The sequence below is a fragment of the Daktulosphaira vitifoliae genome, unplaced genomic scaffold (genome assembly GCF_025091365.1).
Source record: "Daktulosphaira vitifoliae isolate Bord-2020 unplaced genomic scaffold, ASM2509136v1 Scaffold_1, whole genome shotgun sequence".
Taxonomy (NCBI): Eukaryota; Metazoa; Arthropoda; class Insecta; order Hemiptera; family Phylloxeridae; genus Daktulosphaira; species Daktulosphaira vitifoliae.
The window spans coordinates 49948704-49962090 of NW_026099572.1; the positions used below are offsets into that span (position 1 = coordinate 49948704).

Here is a 13387-nt window from a genome sequence, read left to right on the forward strand (position 1 = left end):
TTTTTTTGTATTTATGTATTACTTTTTACGTTTTTAGTTGTTGCGAATTTTGTTCTTAGATTATAGTTGTTTTTTGTTATCTTTTACTTTGAAACAAATATTTCAAGGCGGGCGGTGTGTTTAGGCCTACACAATAAGTGTATCTATTGTTGTTTTATCTTATCGTTGTTCGGCGGCTGCATATTCGTCCGGGTTTAAAATCAGTTAGTCTACCTTTGTAAAGCGCACCGCTCGCGTACATATAATAAACGCATATTTATATTTTTAATTCTTTTACGTTTCATTTAATTTATCGAAGATCTTTTAGTCGTAAGAGATCACACCGAAACAACTAGCTTAGAAAATAGGAAATGATGTAATTGAGATAAAAATGAATCGACAACAACTTTTAGAATAGTACTTCGAAAGTTATTAACATTTTTACACGTTGACGGGAAGAAAAGTGTGGCTGAGAAATGTTTAATGATATAAATAGTCATATTAACGTATTCCCTCTAGCCTGTATTTGAAAATCATTATAACTTATGAAGTACTCATTCAAAAGTTATTACCGATTCGTCATTTCTTAAATAGTGATTTCCTATTACTTAATCCAGTTAAATATGTTTGTTTATACGTAAAAAAATTAAGTCCTGTTTTTTTTTTTTGGTGACTATAGATATTATAACATTGGGTAAACTAAATNTATAGATATTATAATATTGGGTAAACTAAATACTACAAATCTAATGTAATTTAACGTGTATGATTTTATTCAATATAAATTTTCCTGGCCGTATTTTGTGAAGACGTCTCAATTCACTTTGCGTAAATTCCATCATAGCATAGATTGTATTAGTATTATTGAATTATTAGTATTATAATTCTGACGAACACGATTACTGGGTAATGTTGACTTCACGCAAATTTGTTTCATATTACGTGGTTTACATTAAGAAGTAAGTTTTGACCTTTAGGCACGCAACATAAATCTGGAGATGATTTTGTGCCTCTGCTTCTGGGTTCAAAGAGGCCCTGCTGTTTAGCATTATAAATCAACTTATACCGGTTTGTGGTAGCCCAATTTCAAAGTAATTCTCTATTTTCATTATCGACCGTACCTCCCTATTTCATGCTATGAGAGGTATCCGTATTGGTAAATAAACGATATTACGCCGGCTTTAGATTTTTCTTATATTTATTGTACTTTGATTTTTCGGATCTCTTGAAAGGCATAATAGTCAAAGGGATCAAGGGCTGTTTTTACAGCCCTTTTTTAACCCAAGAAAAGTGTGTGAACGTTTGGCCTGGTTTACACTGTTTAGCTTTATATAATCATTCTGGACATATCTTGTGATATGGCCATCAAGTTTATCAAATATTAATAACACAACTAAACAGGGGTTACCACGAGAGCTACAACATACATCCCTCAACACTCCTATAAGTTATAAGAGATGATGCTGTAAAATAATTAATAACTTATTAAGAAATATGGTAAATTAAAAATAAACTTTTTTTTCAATATAGTTTATATTGTTTTGTTATCATTTATGGATCACTTTATATACATGTGTGTGTGTGTATATGTGTATTTGAGATTTCAAATTTAATTGCATTCATTATGATAATGTTTTCGTAGTACATAATAATAGCGACGCCATTTTACCTGTCCGCGTCTGGTTGACTGATCGTTAAAGTCAAATGATAAGTCAAAAAAAAAAAAATTGTAAATATATAATAACAGAATTTTATGTTTTAAAACAAACTAACTGTAGTGAAACGGCGTTATAGATAGGCATTTGTGGTACACTCCAGTCATTTTTTTAACTTTTTATTTTTTCTTTATGTTTATATGCTAAAAATTCAAGTAGCTTATTTATAGATATTGTCATATATAATTTATAGATAATGTTCATATATTTATAAATAATTTTCTTCAATTTAAAATTAATATTAGGAATCAACTTTTTTATTTGTTATATTATTCATAGGTTAGAACATAAATAGCTGTTGATACAGTTTTGAAGTCTATTTTAATGTTTCTAACTTTTAAAAATGTTAAGTCTTAGGATATCTATAATTTATGTATTGTAATAACAAAATGAGTATTTCACAGCATGAAAAAAAAATATTCGTTGTAAAATATTTTTAAGTCTTTTTCTTTTGAAAAAAAAACTTTTGTTTTTCACCGTATTTAAAATTTAAGAAAATACCATTGTATTAATTATAAGTTATTATTAAAATATTAAAAAAAAACTTACTTACTAAAACACTAAACTTAGTAATTAATAATTACTTAATGAGTAAATAAAAAATAATTTTATAATTCTTTACTTAAACCCATTGTTTTTTTACAATTAATAGGTTAATAATTGTATTATAAGAAACAAGTTAATAAAAAATACTCACTTTATTTATTAAAATAGAATTATTATTTTGTTACAATAACTTAAAAGTACAATTTTGCTAATTGTCTTACAAATAAATTTTATTTGTATTGATATTCTTAGAAATCAAATTTATTGTTCTACTTAAAAAATATTGAGTAAAAGTGATTCTTATAAAATATATTTACTAAACAGGCAACTAAGTTTTAACTATATTCATTGTTTTGTTGTTTATTTGAAGTAAAGAATTACTGTATTGTTGAACTTGATAAATCAAATATTACATGCCCCTTCATCTATAATTATATCAACACAAAATCAATAATGTGGTTGCATCAGTGATGAGATTTTATTTGTTTGGACAATCTTCCTTAGCATCTACTTCCGGCTATTAACTAGTATTTCANCTGGCTATTAACTAGAATTTCAACCGGCTTAATCCAGAATTGTTTTGCCAATTCATTGAACAAATTATAATAATGAAACATAAACTCTCTTGATGGGATTGTTGATATTTATAAGATGCGTACATTTTGTAATGCTATACTATACTATAATAGAACTTCATAAACATTAAAAAAAATTCTATTATTTGAAAAAAGTAAGCTTTTTTGCTGTATATAAATACAAGTTTTAGCAAATTCTACATGTCTTTCGTTGCTGCTATGATTACATGAAATTTACTTAAATATTACTTTAATAAGTACTATTTTTTGAACATAGAAGTGTTATTGTTGTACATATTCACATATTCGAGTTATTACTGAAAATTATATGAATAATTAAACAATCAAATGTTTATCTATACTCATGATTTATTTCTAAGAACGTTATTCAATAAAAAATTTTTTTTTCTGATTGTTGTCGAAATAAGTAATAATATTATTACTTTAGTTGATGATATATGTTCATGTTGTTTTGTACTGTTTTAGTTGTGATATAAATTTCTACAGCGGTGTTGAATTATGTACGCACTAATATTGACACTATTCTTCATCATTAATCACACATATTATAGTTATTGGTTCGTCAGTTATAGCTTTTTGATAATTATTTTTCAATTTAAAATTTGTATTGTATATTGTACACCAATCATAGATGAACGTGTGTCCAGAAGCATCGTAGGAAAAACAACATAAAACTAATTTATTTGATACACGCAGTTCAAACAACCCATTCCCATTTATTTTGCCCATTTTTTCTGTCTGTAGTATTCAAAAAAAAGTAATGTTCAACTCTTCGACAATGCTGGTCAACCAATTTACTACAACCCAATAGAAATCGTTATTTCAGTACCGTTAAAACATTTTTAATTTTAATTTTACTATTGTACTTCGTAATTGTAACAAATTTATTAAATAATAATGCCTATGCCGTTGAACTTATTGAAAAATATTGTTTCGAGCAGTGCCGTTAAAAGGTAGTCGAGATTAACGATCGGAAAGTATACATTAATTATATCAGGAAGCGATGTATGTCGTTTTATTGTGTTTTATAATGAAATATAATTACTGAATACGAGAAAATCTGCATTATTCAATTAATAACATTCGTATAAGAATGTTTACGCCATTTCCGGTGGAGCGACTTCAGCACAAATAACTTCCATTTGTAATACGTCATTACTCAGATTTCCTAGTGTTTTTACCAAGTCAAAAGTCTTCCGCCGTATCGTATTTCTTTTGCCAGTTTCTTAATGCGCGTGCATACATTATGCCAATGCCATCTATAAAAACTTAATGTTTCAACCGTATGAAAACCCATAATAGACGTGTCAATTTTCAAAACGGGAATTATAATGAATCACATTTCGGAGCACAATTAGTACAATATATGCATAAACTTACAAAGGTATTTAAGTCAATAGTTGCTCGTGTACTATATAATTACAGTTGTTGTAATTATAGTAGTTATAATTACTGTTTTCAAGAAACGCAAGTGCGATTCTATAATGATTGTGCGTGAGCGCTCTGAAACATAACAACATAAACCATCGTTAATAGATAGCCTGCCAATCTGCAGAAAACTGTTTATTTTTATAAAACTCCTTTTGATNAAAACTGTTTATTTTTATAAAACTCCTTCTGATTTAATAATTCTTATTTATTTTTACAGCTCATCTTAAAAAACAGCTCGAAGAGTACATGGAAAACTATCCAAAAGTAAAAATTATTCGGGCAGCCAAGAGAGAGGGACTGATACGAGCCAGACTAATGGGTGCTAGACACGCCTCCGCACCGGTCTTGACTTATCTCGACTCGCACTGCGAGTGCACCGAAGGTAACCACAATCAGAGCATGGATTTATTTTTTTATTATTTTTTCTTATATACTTGTCGCGGCACATTCGGATTTCGAAAACGGTCGTTTGTGTTAAAATTTAGTGGCCAATAAAAACGCCAACAAACTTTGGGGCATGACTGTATACGATGTGATGGGGAATCCCTTGTTCTCCTACGTAATCTCACTATTTTGTTAGCTCGCAGTGGGAGACAAACGTAGTGATAAATTTCAATTGATGACAATCAACTGGCGAAATAACACGGCAACAATACATTGGTTCAAACCGTGTTCGAAATCCGTTCGTGTTTGGTAGTTTTTCATACGCCAACGACTGTATTAAATGCGGAAAAATATTTGTGTTTGCTTCTTACAAAAGTTTTTCGTCTTGCTTTTTACTGTGCACTCTTTGTGGCTAACGATTGTTTACCTTTGTTTGACTAATTGATCGAGTCAATTGTACTAACTAAACTCGAGAAATGTCGTGTTTCATTTTGTTTTGTAACAAAATCAATTATATGGTTAAAAGGAGAAAATATTTATTTTCACGTTATGATTTAGGAATCCAATTAAAATGCTCTCAATTTTAATTGTATTTAAAATTTTAATTAAATATTTTTATGTCAACTTTTTTTTGTGATTATAGTGTCTAAAAGATCATTCAACTATAAAATATAAATAAAAAATTATATTTTATTCCCATAAGATTTTTTTTATACGTGAAGTATTATTATTTGTATCCAAGCTTAAATAAACTTCAAAACTTGTATCATATACCAAAACACAACAACCCTCTTGTAGCATTTGGTGGAATTCCTCTTTTTGTTATTTCCTACGTTATAAATATTATTAGTTGTTTCGAGAGAAAACGGATTCATTTCAAAAACTTTTCGGGTTTACATTCCTTTAGTGTATGAAAAATTAATAAACATTCAAATGACTTTTCATGTGATAAGCTAAGACATTTTGCAAGACAACCTTTGCGTTGAAAGCAATATGGAGATAATTAATTTAAACAAAAGTTCTCAAAACAAAACGAGTAATATATTAGATCAACCCAACATTGGAGGAATGACTAGCTGTCTTAACTTTCATTAGTATTCAGTATTACACTTTTAATAACTTCAATATTTCATAAATTTGATTCATTTAAGTTTTCCCTTGTAATTATTGATTGAAACATATCTCATCCAAATGCCTTTCCATTGTTTCTTTCTCCAAACAGCATGTAATTTGGTAAACAAAGCTTTCTGTGAACGCTTTACACATAAACGGGTGCTTGTGTTTTTAGGGTGGCTTGAGCCGTTGCTAGACAGAATAGCCAGGGAAGCTTCAACTGTGGTGTGCCCTGTGATTGATGTGATTGACGATACGACGTTGGAGTTTCATTACAGAGACGCTGGCGGCGTAAACGTGGGTGGATTCGATTGGAATTTACAGGTAAAAATAATCATTATAAAAATCGAGAGAGATAGCTCTTCGTTGGTGTCAATACTGAAAAAAAAACAATAATACAATAATGCGTTAATTATAGTTTATTGTGTTTCTACTTAAAAATAATGCTTAGTAATGAACTCTTATTTCAATCGGATAAAAAAGACCCTTGTTTCTATTGGACTATGTTAATTTAAATCACATAAAGTATCTCTTTTAATATTCAAACTAGCTTTAAATTTCAGTTTTTTTTTTGAAATATACAAAGAGCTAATCAAAGTCTTTAATAATGGGATTTCACCTAATGGTCAGTACTACAAAATTATATAATAATTATCTAATGTACAGACTGCATGCAAATACTACTGTAGGTGCAATACAAAGACCTATTGTTTTTCAAAGGATACTGACAAACCATATAAATAGTGATTAAATGTGAATTATATGGATTTCAAAGTTCATATTAATAGACTAAATTTTAATATACATTATTAAAAAAAAAAAATGTACGCCAAAGTCACTTCAAATGATCAATTTCAATATTTTATTATCATCTTTACTCGTTTGGATACTTAATTAAAACTTTTTATTATTATTTTTGTTTTTTTGTTTTTGACCAAACCAACCCAAACGTATTTATACAGATCGAATTCAATATTTTTTTCTTTTTAAAATACCTTTATCTGGATATTTCCTAGGTAATTGAGTATTAAATTTTATATACGATTCATTACTGAAATTATTTATCAGTTTTATGCAATAAATAGTTTAATATTTTCATAATAAATGTGAATTATTCCATAATACTGCTCATAGCATGAGTTATCATTATTATGTTGTTCATAATCTCATANGCTCATAGCATGAGTTATCATCATTATGTTGTTCATAATCTCATAAAGTCGTAAAAATGCATTACCATGACATAAACAATTTTATAGTCATTGTATTTCTATTTTGTTTCATAATCGTAAAAATTAGCAGGGCTGGCTATTGCTAAATTTTGATTTTTAGATGGGTAACTTGGCGTGTAACTTATTACCTATCTACAGAAAAAACAAAAGATAAATCAGTAAATACATTTTTATTGTTTAGGAGCAATAACAAAAGGTATGCTAGATAAATTTTCCATACAATTTTTTGCTGATTTCCATGAGGTGGTAAAACTATCTAAATAATCATTGGGATTAGAGGATTAAAGAATTATAGAAGAGCATTACCAATGAAAGTGAAATATTAACTTAACTCCCTAATACGCTTTTGGTCTCCAAACTCCGAAATTGGCATTTTAACCTGTATATATTAATTATAAATGTATCTAACCCATTTTCACATATCAAAAATATGTTATTTAAACTTTGAAGTTGTTCTATAAAGCATCGAAATACTTTTATGTAAATGTTCTTAAGTAAAATCAAAATGACAAGTTTTATTTAACCATAAGTTAACTACCCTAAGGGGACCTAAAGAAATGTTTTTTTCATGATATTCCATTGGAACTTGTAAAAACTGACGTTTTAAAATCACTTACCGTTTGATGTTCGAGTGGTGATATTGGGTATTAGACTTCGTTTATTTTTTCAAATCAAAAACCTAAATGCTTTAGAAATATATAAAAATTATACATATATTTCTTATAAATTTCGAAAAATTCCAATTATAATAATCATTGTCAATTGACAGTTGTTAAAAACGCGAAATAAAAAATTATTATATTAAAAAAATATATAAATATTAAAAAACCTTTATTATTTGTTTAAAATCTAAAACCAAAGTGTTTCAATGAATATTTCACACTATACTAAATATATATTTTTTTTGTTTTTTATCTCATTATTAAAATTAATGGTAATTTAATGTATCGGTACAGCAATTCTAAAAACTATACTCATTATGTTTAATAAAATACCTACTATCATTATAGCAACGTTCTATACTTTCTTCATAAAACGCCTAAATTAAATCATGATACTAATTTGATGTCGTTATTAATTAATGGATGACAATAACAATATTTATGCATAATTATTTTTACATGTTAACCATTTAAATAATCACGAGTTTTTCATTTGTAAAAACTGTCGTCGGACTTATTTTTATAAATTTTACACTCTTTAATTATATCAGGCGGCTTTTTTTTTTTGATATTTGAGAGCGTTATTTATTAAAATGATGCTATGTCAACTTTAGTACCTGCATTGAGGTCCCAAAACTTCATTACGGTTATAATTATAATACCTCCATTCTAGAAAAACTTTCCGAGTCATCTTTATCAGTACAGAAAGATGTCCTCTTCAATTTTTACTTCCTCTAAAAAAAAAGGAATTTTATTTATTTTTTGCACTGTGAGCGTTTTTGTAGTGAAATAACCTGCGACCGGGGTGAAGACCTTTTAATACTTACCGTCGGTTTAATCCCTTGGGGCTTTAATAATGACCGGAATCTTGAAATAAAATGCACGCTTGGGTGTGAAAGTGGTAGAAATTAAAACTCGCGACTACTGTTCTTGTATCTGCTTCAACGAAAAAATTGTAGCAATAAAATGTTGAAACATAAATATAAAATATATTTCTAGTCTAGTTTAATTCACTATGGCATGCAATTTTCTTTTCAATTTTTTCATTAAAAATAACTTGAATTATCTCCGACATACTTGTAGTGAAAACTGTAATTTTCTAAAGTAATAGTTGATTTTATTTCAATCAAAAATAAATTTATCTTGAAATGTATAAATTTAGAACGTTTTTATTTTTGTACATTTTCTTCCTTAACCCTTCGTCGAGTTTTTTTAATATTATTATTCCGGAGATTGAAGTTTATTAAAAATATATTAATATTTAAAAATACAATGGCAAAAATTCATTCAGAATATTTTATTTAGCGTGAACCATATTGTTAAAGGATTTTCCTATGGATATCTTGTGTTAAATATCTATTATCTATATTTTTATATAAACATTAACTTTTTATGTAAATTTTATTTTATCAGTTTTTATGACTATTTTGTGTTATATTGTGCTTAACAACCGGTTTTGGTGATATTATGTGTGTTGGTTATCCGATTACTAAACGTCTCATGGCCTTTCACACATTAATTTACTTCCCATCTTGGCGTTTCTGGGTTTAAGTTTTACAGTAGCCACTGATCAGAGTATAACGCACAATTAAACTTTAAAATACATAAAATAAATGTATACTCAAGTCAGAGATTGTATTCATAGTTTCGGACAACACTGTTTACCCTGAAAATGCTAAAGCTATTTATGTTACAATAGTAAGCCTTTTTATTTTATTTCCGTGAATTAAAAAAAATTACAATAACAATATTCATGGCTTTTACCACTTCTCGTGTTTAAATCCCGCAGTTAAATACGGAAAAAAAACTTCCTCATTTCATAATAATTTACTTATTATATTATGGGTTCGTTCGCCGAGTAGGGTTTTCCTAAACGCAAATGTTTTTAACACCCGTTCAGTTTTTAGTCCCAGTGCGTTAATAATTTAATTAAAATTATAATTTATTGGTAATTTTTGTCTTAATATTTTTAGTCTACGCTCATTTCCATTCAGCCATCTGTTAAAGCAAGAAACAATTTTTAGGTTTTTTATTTTAATAACTGAGTTTTAAATTAAATAAATATTATTTAATTTAAGAAATATTTTTCGAGTAATATACTCGAAAAATATTTCTTTTAACAGCTGACAGTAAATAGAAATCGGGTTTTTTAAACCAGTTTTTTTTTCTGAATTATTGGCAAAACACTGCGAAATATTTTTAATGACATTAAATATCGTTGACGCATTATGAATAAAAATAGTCAAACTATATAAATTATACAGTTAGATACAATGATAATAGTTTTGTTCGAATTAATAAAATTATTCAACTCTTTTTTTATTATAATAACCGATATTTATTATTTTATATGGGTAAATATCAATTTTAAATAAAAGCTTAACTTAAACAGTTTTACGTGGAGGATATTAATTTGCAGTTTTTTTATTGAGATATTATATAAGTAAATATTTTTAATCAAAATGTATAGATATAAATGACTATTATTATAATTTAAACATTTTTTATGCTAGCTCTAAAAAATATGACATAAAGTTATTTTAATTCTTAACTGATTCAAATGTTCTTTTTTATTTACTAAGCTGAATAAAATAACTTCAGTTTGTTTCAATGGCTTATATCTAAAAGTTCATAATTCACAAAAATTAGTTTTAAAGAATATTATCGTATGGTTAAAGAAATATATCTTTTCTGTTTATTATTATTATGTTCTGTAAAATTATAATTAAATTTTACGAGAAAGATTTGTTATGTTGTAGTTCAAAAATGACAATTTCTATAAGACAACACTGGCATTTTTTTCGAAAAATTTTTTCATTCTCCTTGAACCTGCTANATTTTTTTCGAAAAATTTTTTCATTCTCCTTGAATCTGCTAAAATTCACTTAAAAACTTTCGATAAAAAGAAAACTACTGATTTTAATAATTTTATTTTCAACTATTTTATCTGTAACACCTATTTGTTTACTTTTAGTAATTTAGTACATTTTTAAAATCTTTTTTTTCAAACTCAACCAAGTGAAGTATAAGTTTTCGCATGATAGGTTGATTTTAATAATTCTACTTAATAACGATTCCTTAAATCTAAAAGTAATAACTTGTAATTGAATTTCTTCGTAATAAGATTTGGAAGATACTTGGAATTTACAACAATATTGAGTATTAAAAGCACATCAATGACTTTGATACGTGGGTTGAAGTCTTTAATAGCTGATTAACAGTTAATTTATAAAATTAAATATTTTTCTTATAATAGTGTTGATTATTGTCAAATACAATTTATAAGATTATTTCATAAAGAACTAAGATTCAAATGATTACATGTAAAGTTTTATTCTTTTATAAAGTAATTATTTTTAATATTTATCGTCAATTTTCTACATGGATGAAAATTAAATTCTTCTGTTCCCATGTAAAATTTTTTAATATTAACATTTTAATAATGTTAAAAAACATTAAGNATTTTAATAACGTTAAAAAACATTAAACGTATATTAATGTTTACTCGACATTATTTTTTTTACAATTCAATCTAAGTTTATTCATAAAGTGAATTTTACTTATTTAAAACTTAACACATGACTGTATATAATTTGATTAAAAACCACGTCTTTACATTCATACATTTTTGTATAAGCTTTTTAGTACTCGTTTTAAATTGAACATTGTATTATATGATGTACCAACGCGTAATTTCTACTGAAAATGAAATTATTATCATGTGGCGTTCATAAATTCTCTATTTTTATTATTATTACTTTTTCTCGAGAAAAAAAGGTATTACACCTAGTGCTTCTGTAAAGATCTCGCCAACTGGGAGCTTAACCCCAAACTCTCGACGTGGGTGACCTGTCGGTCTACATTATACGGAGAAAATTGAATAACGTTATTATTATTTGTTTTTTATTGCCAATATTGGATAAGATTATTTTGCGACTGAATCGTTGTAATATTGGCCGGCAGACAGAAATGTTGGAACGGATCGACTATGCACATAAAAATCACGCGAGACATTTAACACGGTCCGCCGGGAAAGGAGATAAGAGATAGATGATAAAAAGGCTTGTAGGAGGATAAACGTGTACCATATAGGGATAAGGAAACGATGGGACAATAAAAATAGCTACCGGAAATTGTCGTTTCCTCGATAAACAACCGTATAGGTCTACCAATCATTTTACTAGGCNGAAACGATGGGACAATAAAAATAGCTACCGGAAATTGTCGTTTCCTCGATAAACAACCGTATAGGTCTACCAATCATTTTACTGGGCTCGTGTAATATATATATATATATATATATATTATATATATTGTAAAATAAACCATGTTGATAATAATAGTATCTTAGGCGTATTTACTACACCTCCATACTCTGCTATCGCCTCCGCAGTGTTATAGTAAACATTTACTGGATCGTTAGGTTGTTTTTACAGNATTTACTGGACCGTTAGGTTGTTTTTACAGACAACATATAAAACTGTTGGTGTCCAGTCTGTTTCATTATTTTTAGTAGTTATTAGTGCTAATGACATCATTCATATTTGTTGTTTGTATAGATAGTAACAAGCTTTTCATTACTTCTCAATTATTTTATTATAGAGAAAAATTATAAAACAGTAGTCACAGTTAAATAATTTTATTATCTTCTTTTTAGAAAACAGTTTCTTTTATATTTATTCTAAAATGTATGAGGTTTTCATATGATATACTTACAGTTAAGACAATATCTTACAAATAATAGGATAATTTTCTAATTTCAATTAGATTTTAATATTTTTTCGCCTTAAAAAAAAATTTATTAAATCATAATATTTTATATATAATGTTTAATTTCTAAAAATATGGAAACGTAATTGACTTAGAAAAAGTCACGTGTATAAAACGAGTTCATCCCAAAATACCCAAAACAACATGTTCTTGTTTTATAACAAATTTAAAAATTGTATTTAATGACTCTACTGTAAATAATTTTTGAAAAATAACACAAATTTTATGTAAAAAAATTAATGCACGCTGAGTGNAATAACACAAATTTTATGTAAAAAAATTAATACACGCTGAGTATTGAGAAAATGAGCTGTCCCGTTTTACCCCGAGGTCTTCTATAAATGTATATATTTATAAATATATATTTTTTTAACGGCTTCTCTACTTTTCCTTAACTATTTCAGTTTAGTAAAATACGCTATAAAATATACATTTTCGTGAAATACCATTACTGATAAGATTGTTAGGGAAAATCATTCAATGAAAAACACTTTGACGGCCATTGTGACACGTAATGATTACTCATTGGACAAGGACCACCGATCTATGTGTGTTATTCAAANTATACACAATTTGCCTAGACGGCTTATAAAAGATATACACAATTTGCCTGGACGGCTTATAAAGATTTACACAATTGCCTAGACGGCTTATAAAAGATTACACAATTGCCTAGATGGCTTGAACAAATTATAAACCAACACAAAAAAATAATTGAATAGAATCAAAAAAACTTAAAAAAAAGCAGAGTGACTATTACATATTTTAACCATGATAACAACAGAAAAATTTATTAACCTCACATGGTAGGAGGGCGTGAGCATGGCTGCTCACAGGTCCCACCGTTGCGCATAGAGCGCAGCACTATCTGCTCGCGCCCTAACAATCCTGTCACATCGAGTTAATGGCTAAAGAATTTTGAACATTATTAAATGCGCCGTTCAAACAATATCGGCGTT

At 27.5% G+C, this 13387-nt stretch overlaps 1 protein-coding gene across 1 annotated transcript in view; it reads left to right on the forward strand.

Annotated features, from left to right (window-relative positions):
- The window catches only part of LOC126895131 (putative polypeptide N-acetylgalactosaminyltransferase 9), a 6664-nt gene extending 489 nt beyond the window's left edge, over positions 1–6175 (forward strand). The window contains exons 2-3 of the mRNA XM_050666655.1: positions 4485–4649; positions 5940–6175. Of these exons, the coding sequence (XP_050522612.1) occupies positions 4485–4649; positions 5940–6160 (386 nt within the window). The 3' untranslated portion in view covers positions 6161–6175. The remainder of the gene's footprint in view (positions 1–4484; positions 4650–5939) is intronic.
- Positions 6176–13387: the final 7212 nt, after the last annotated feature.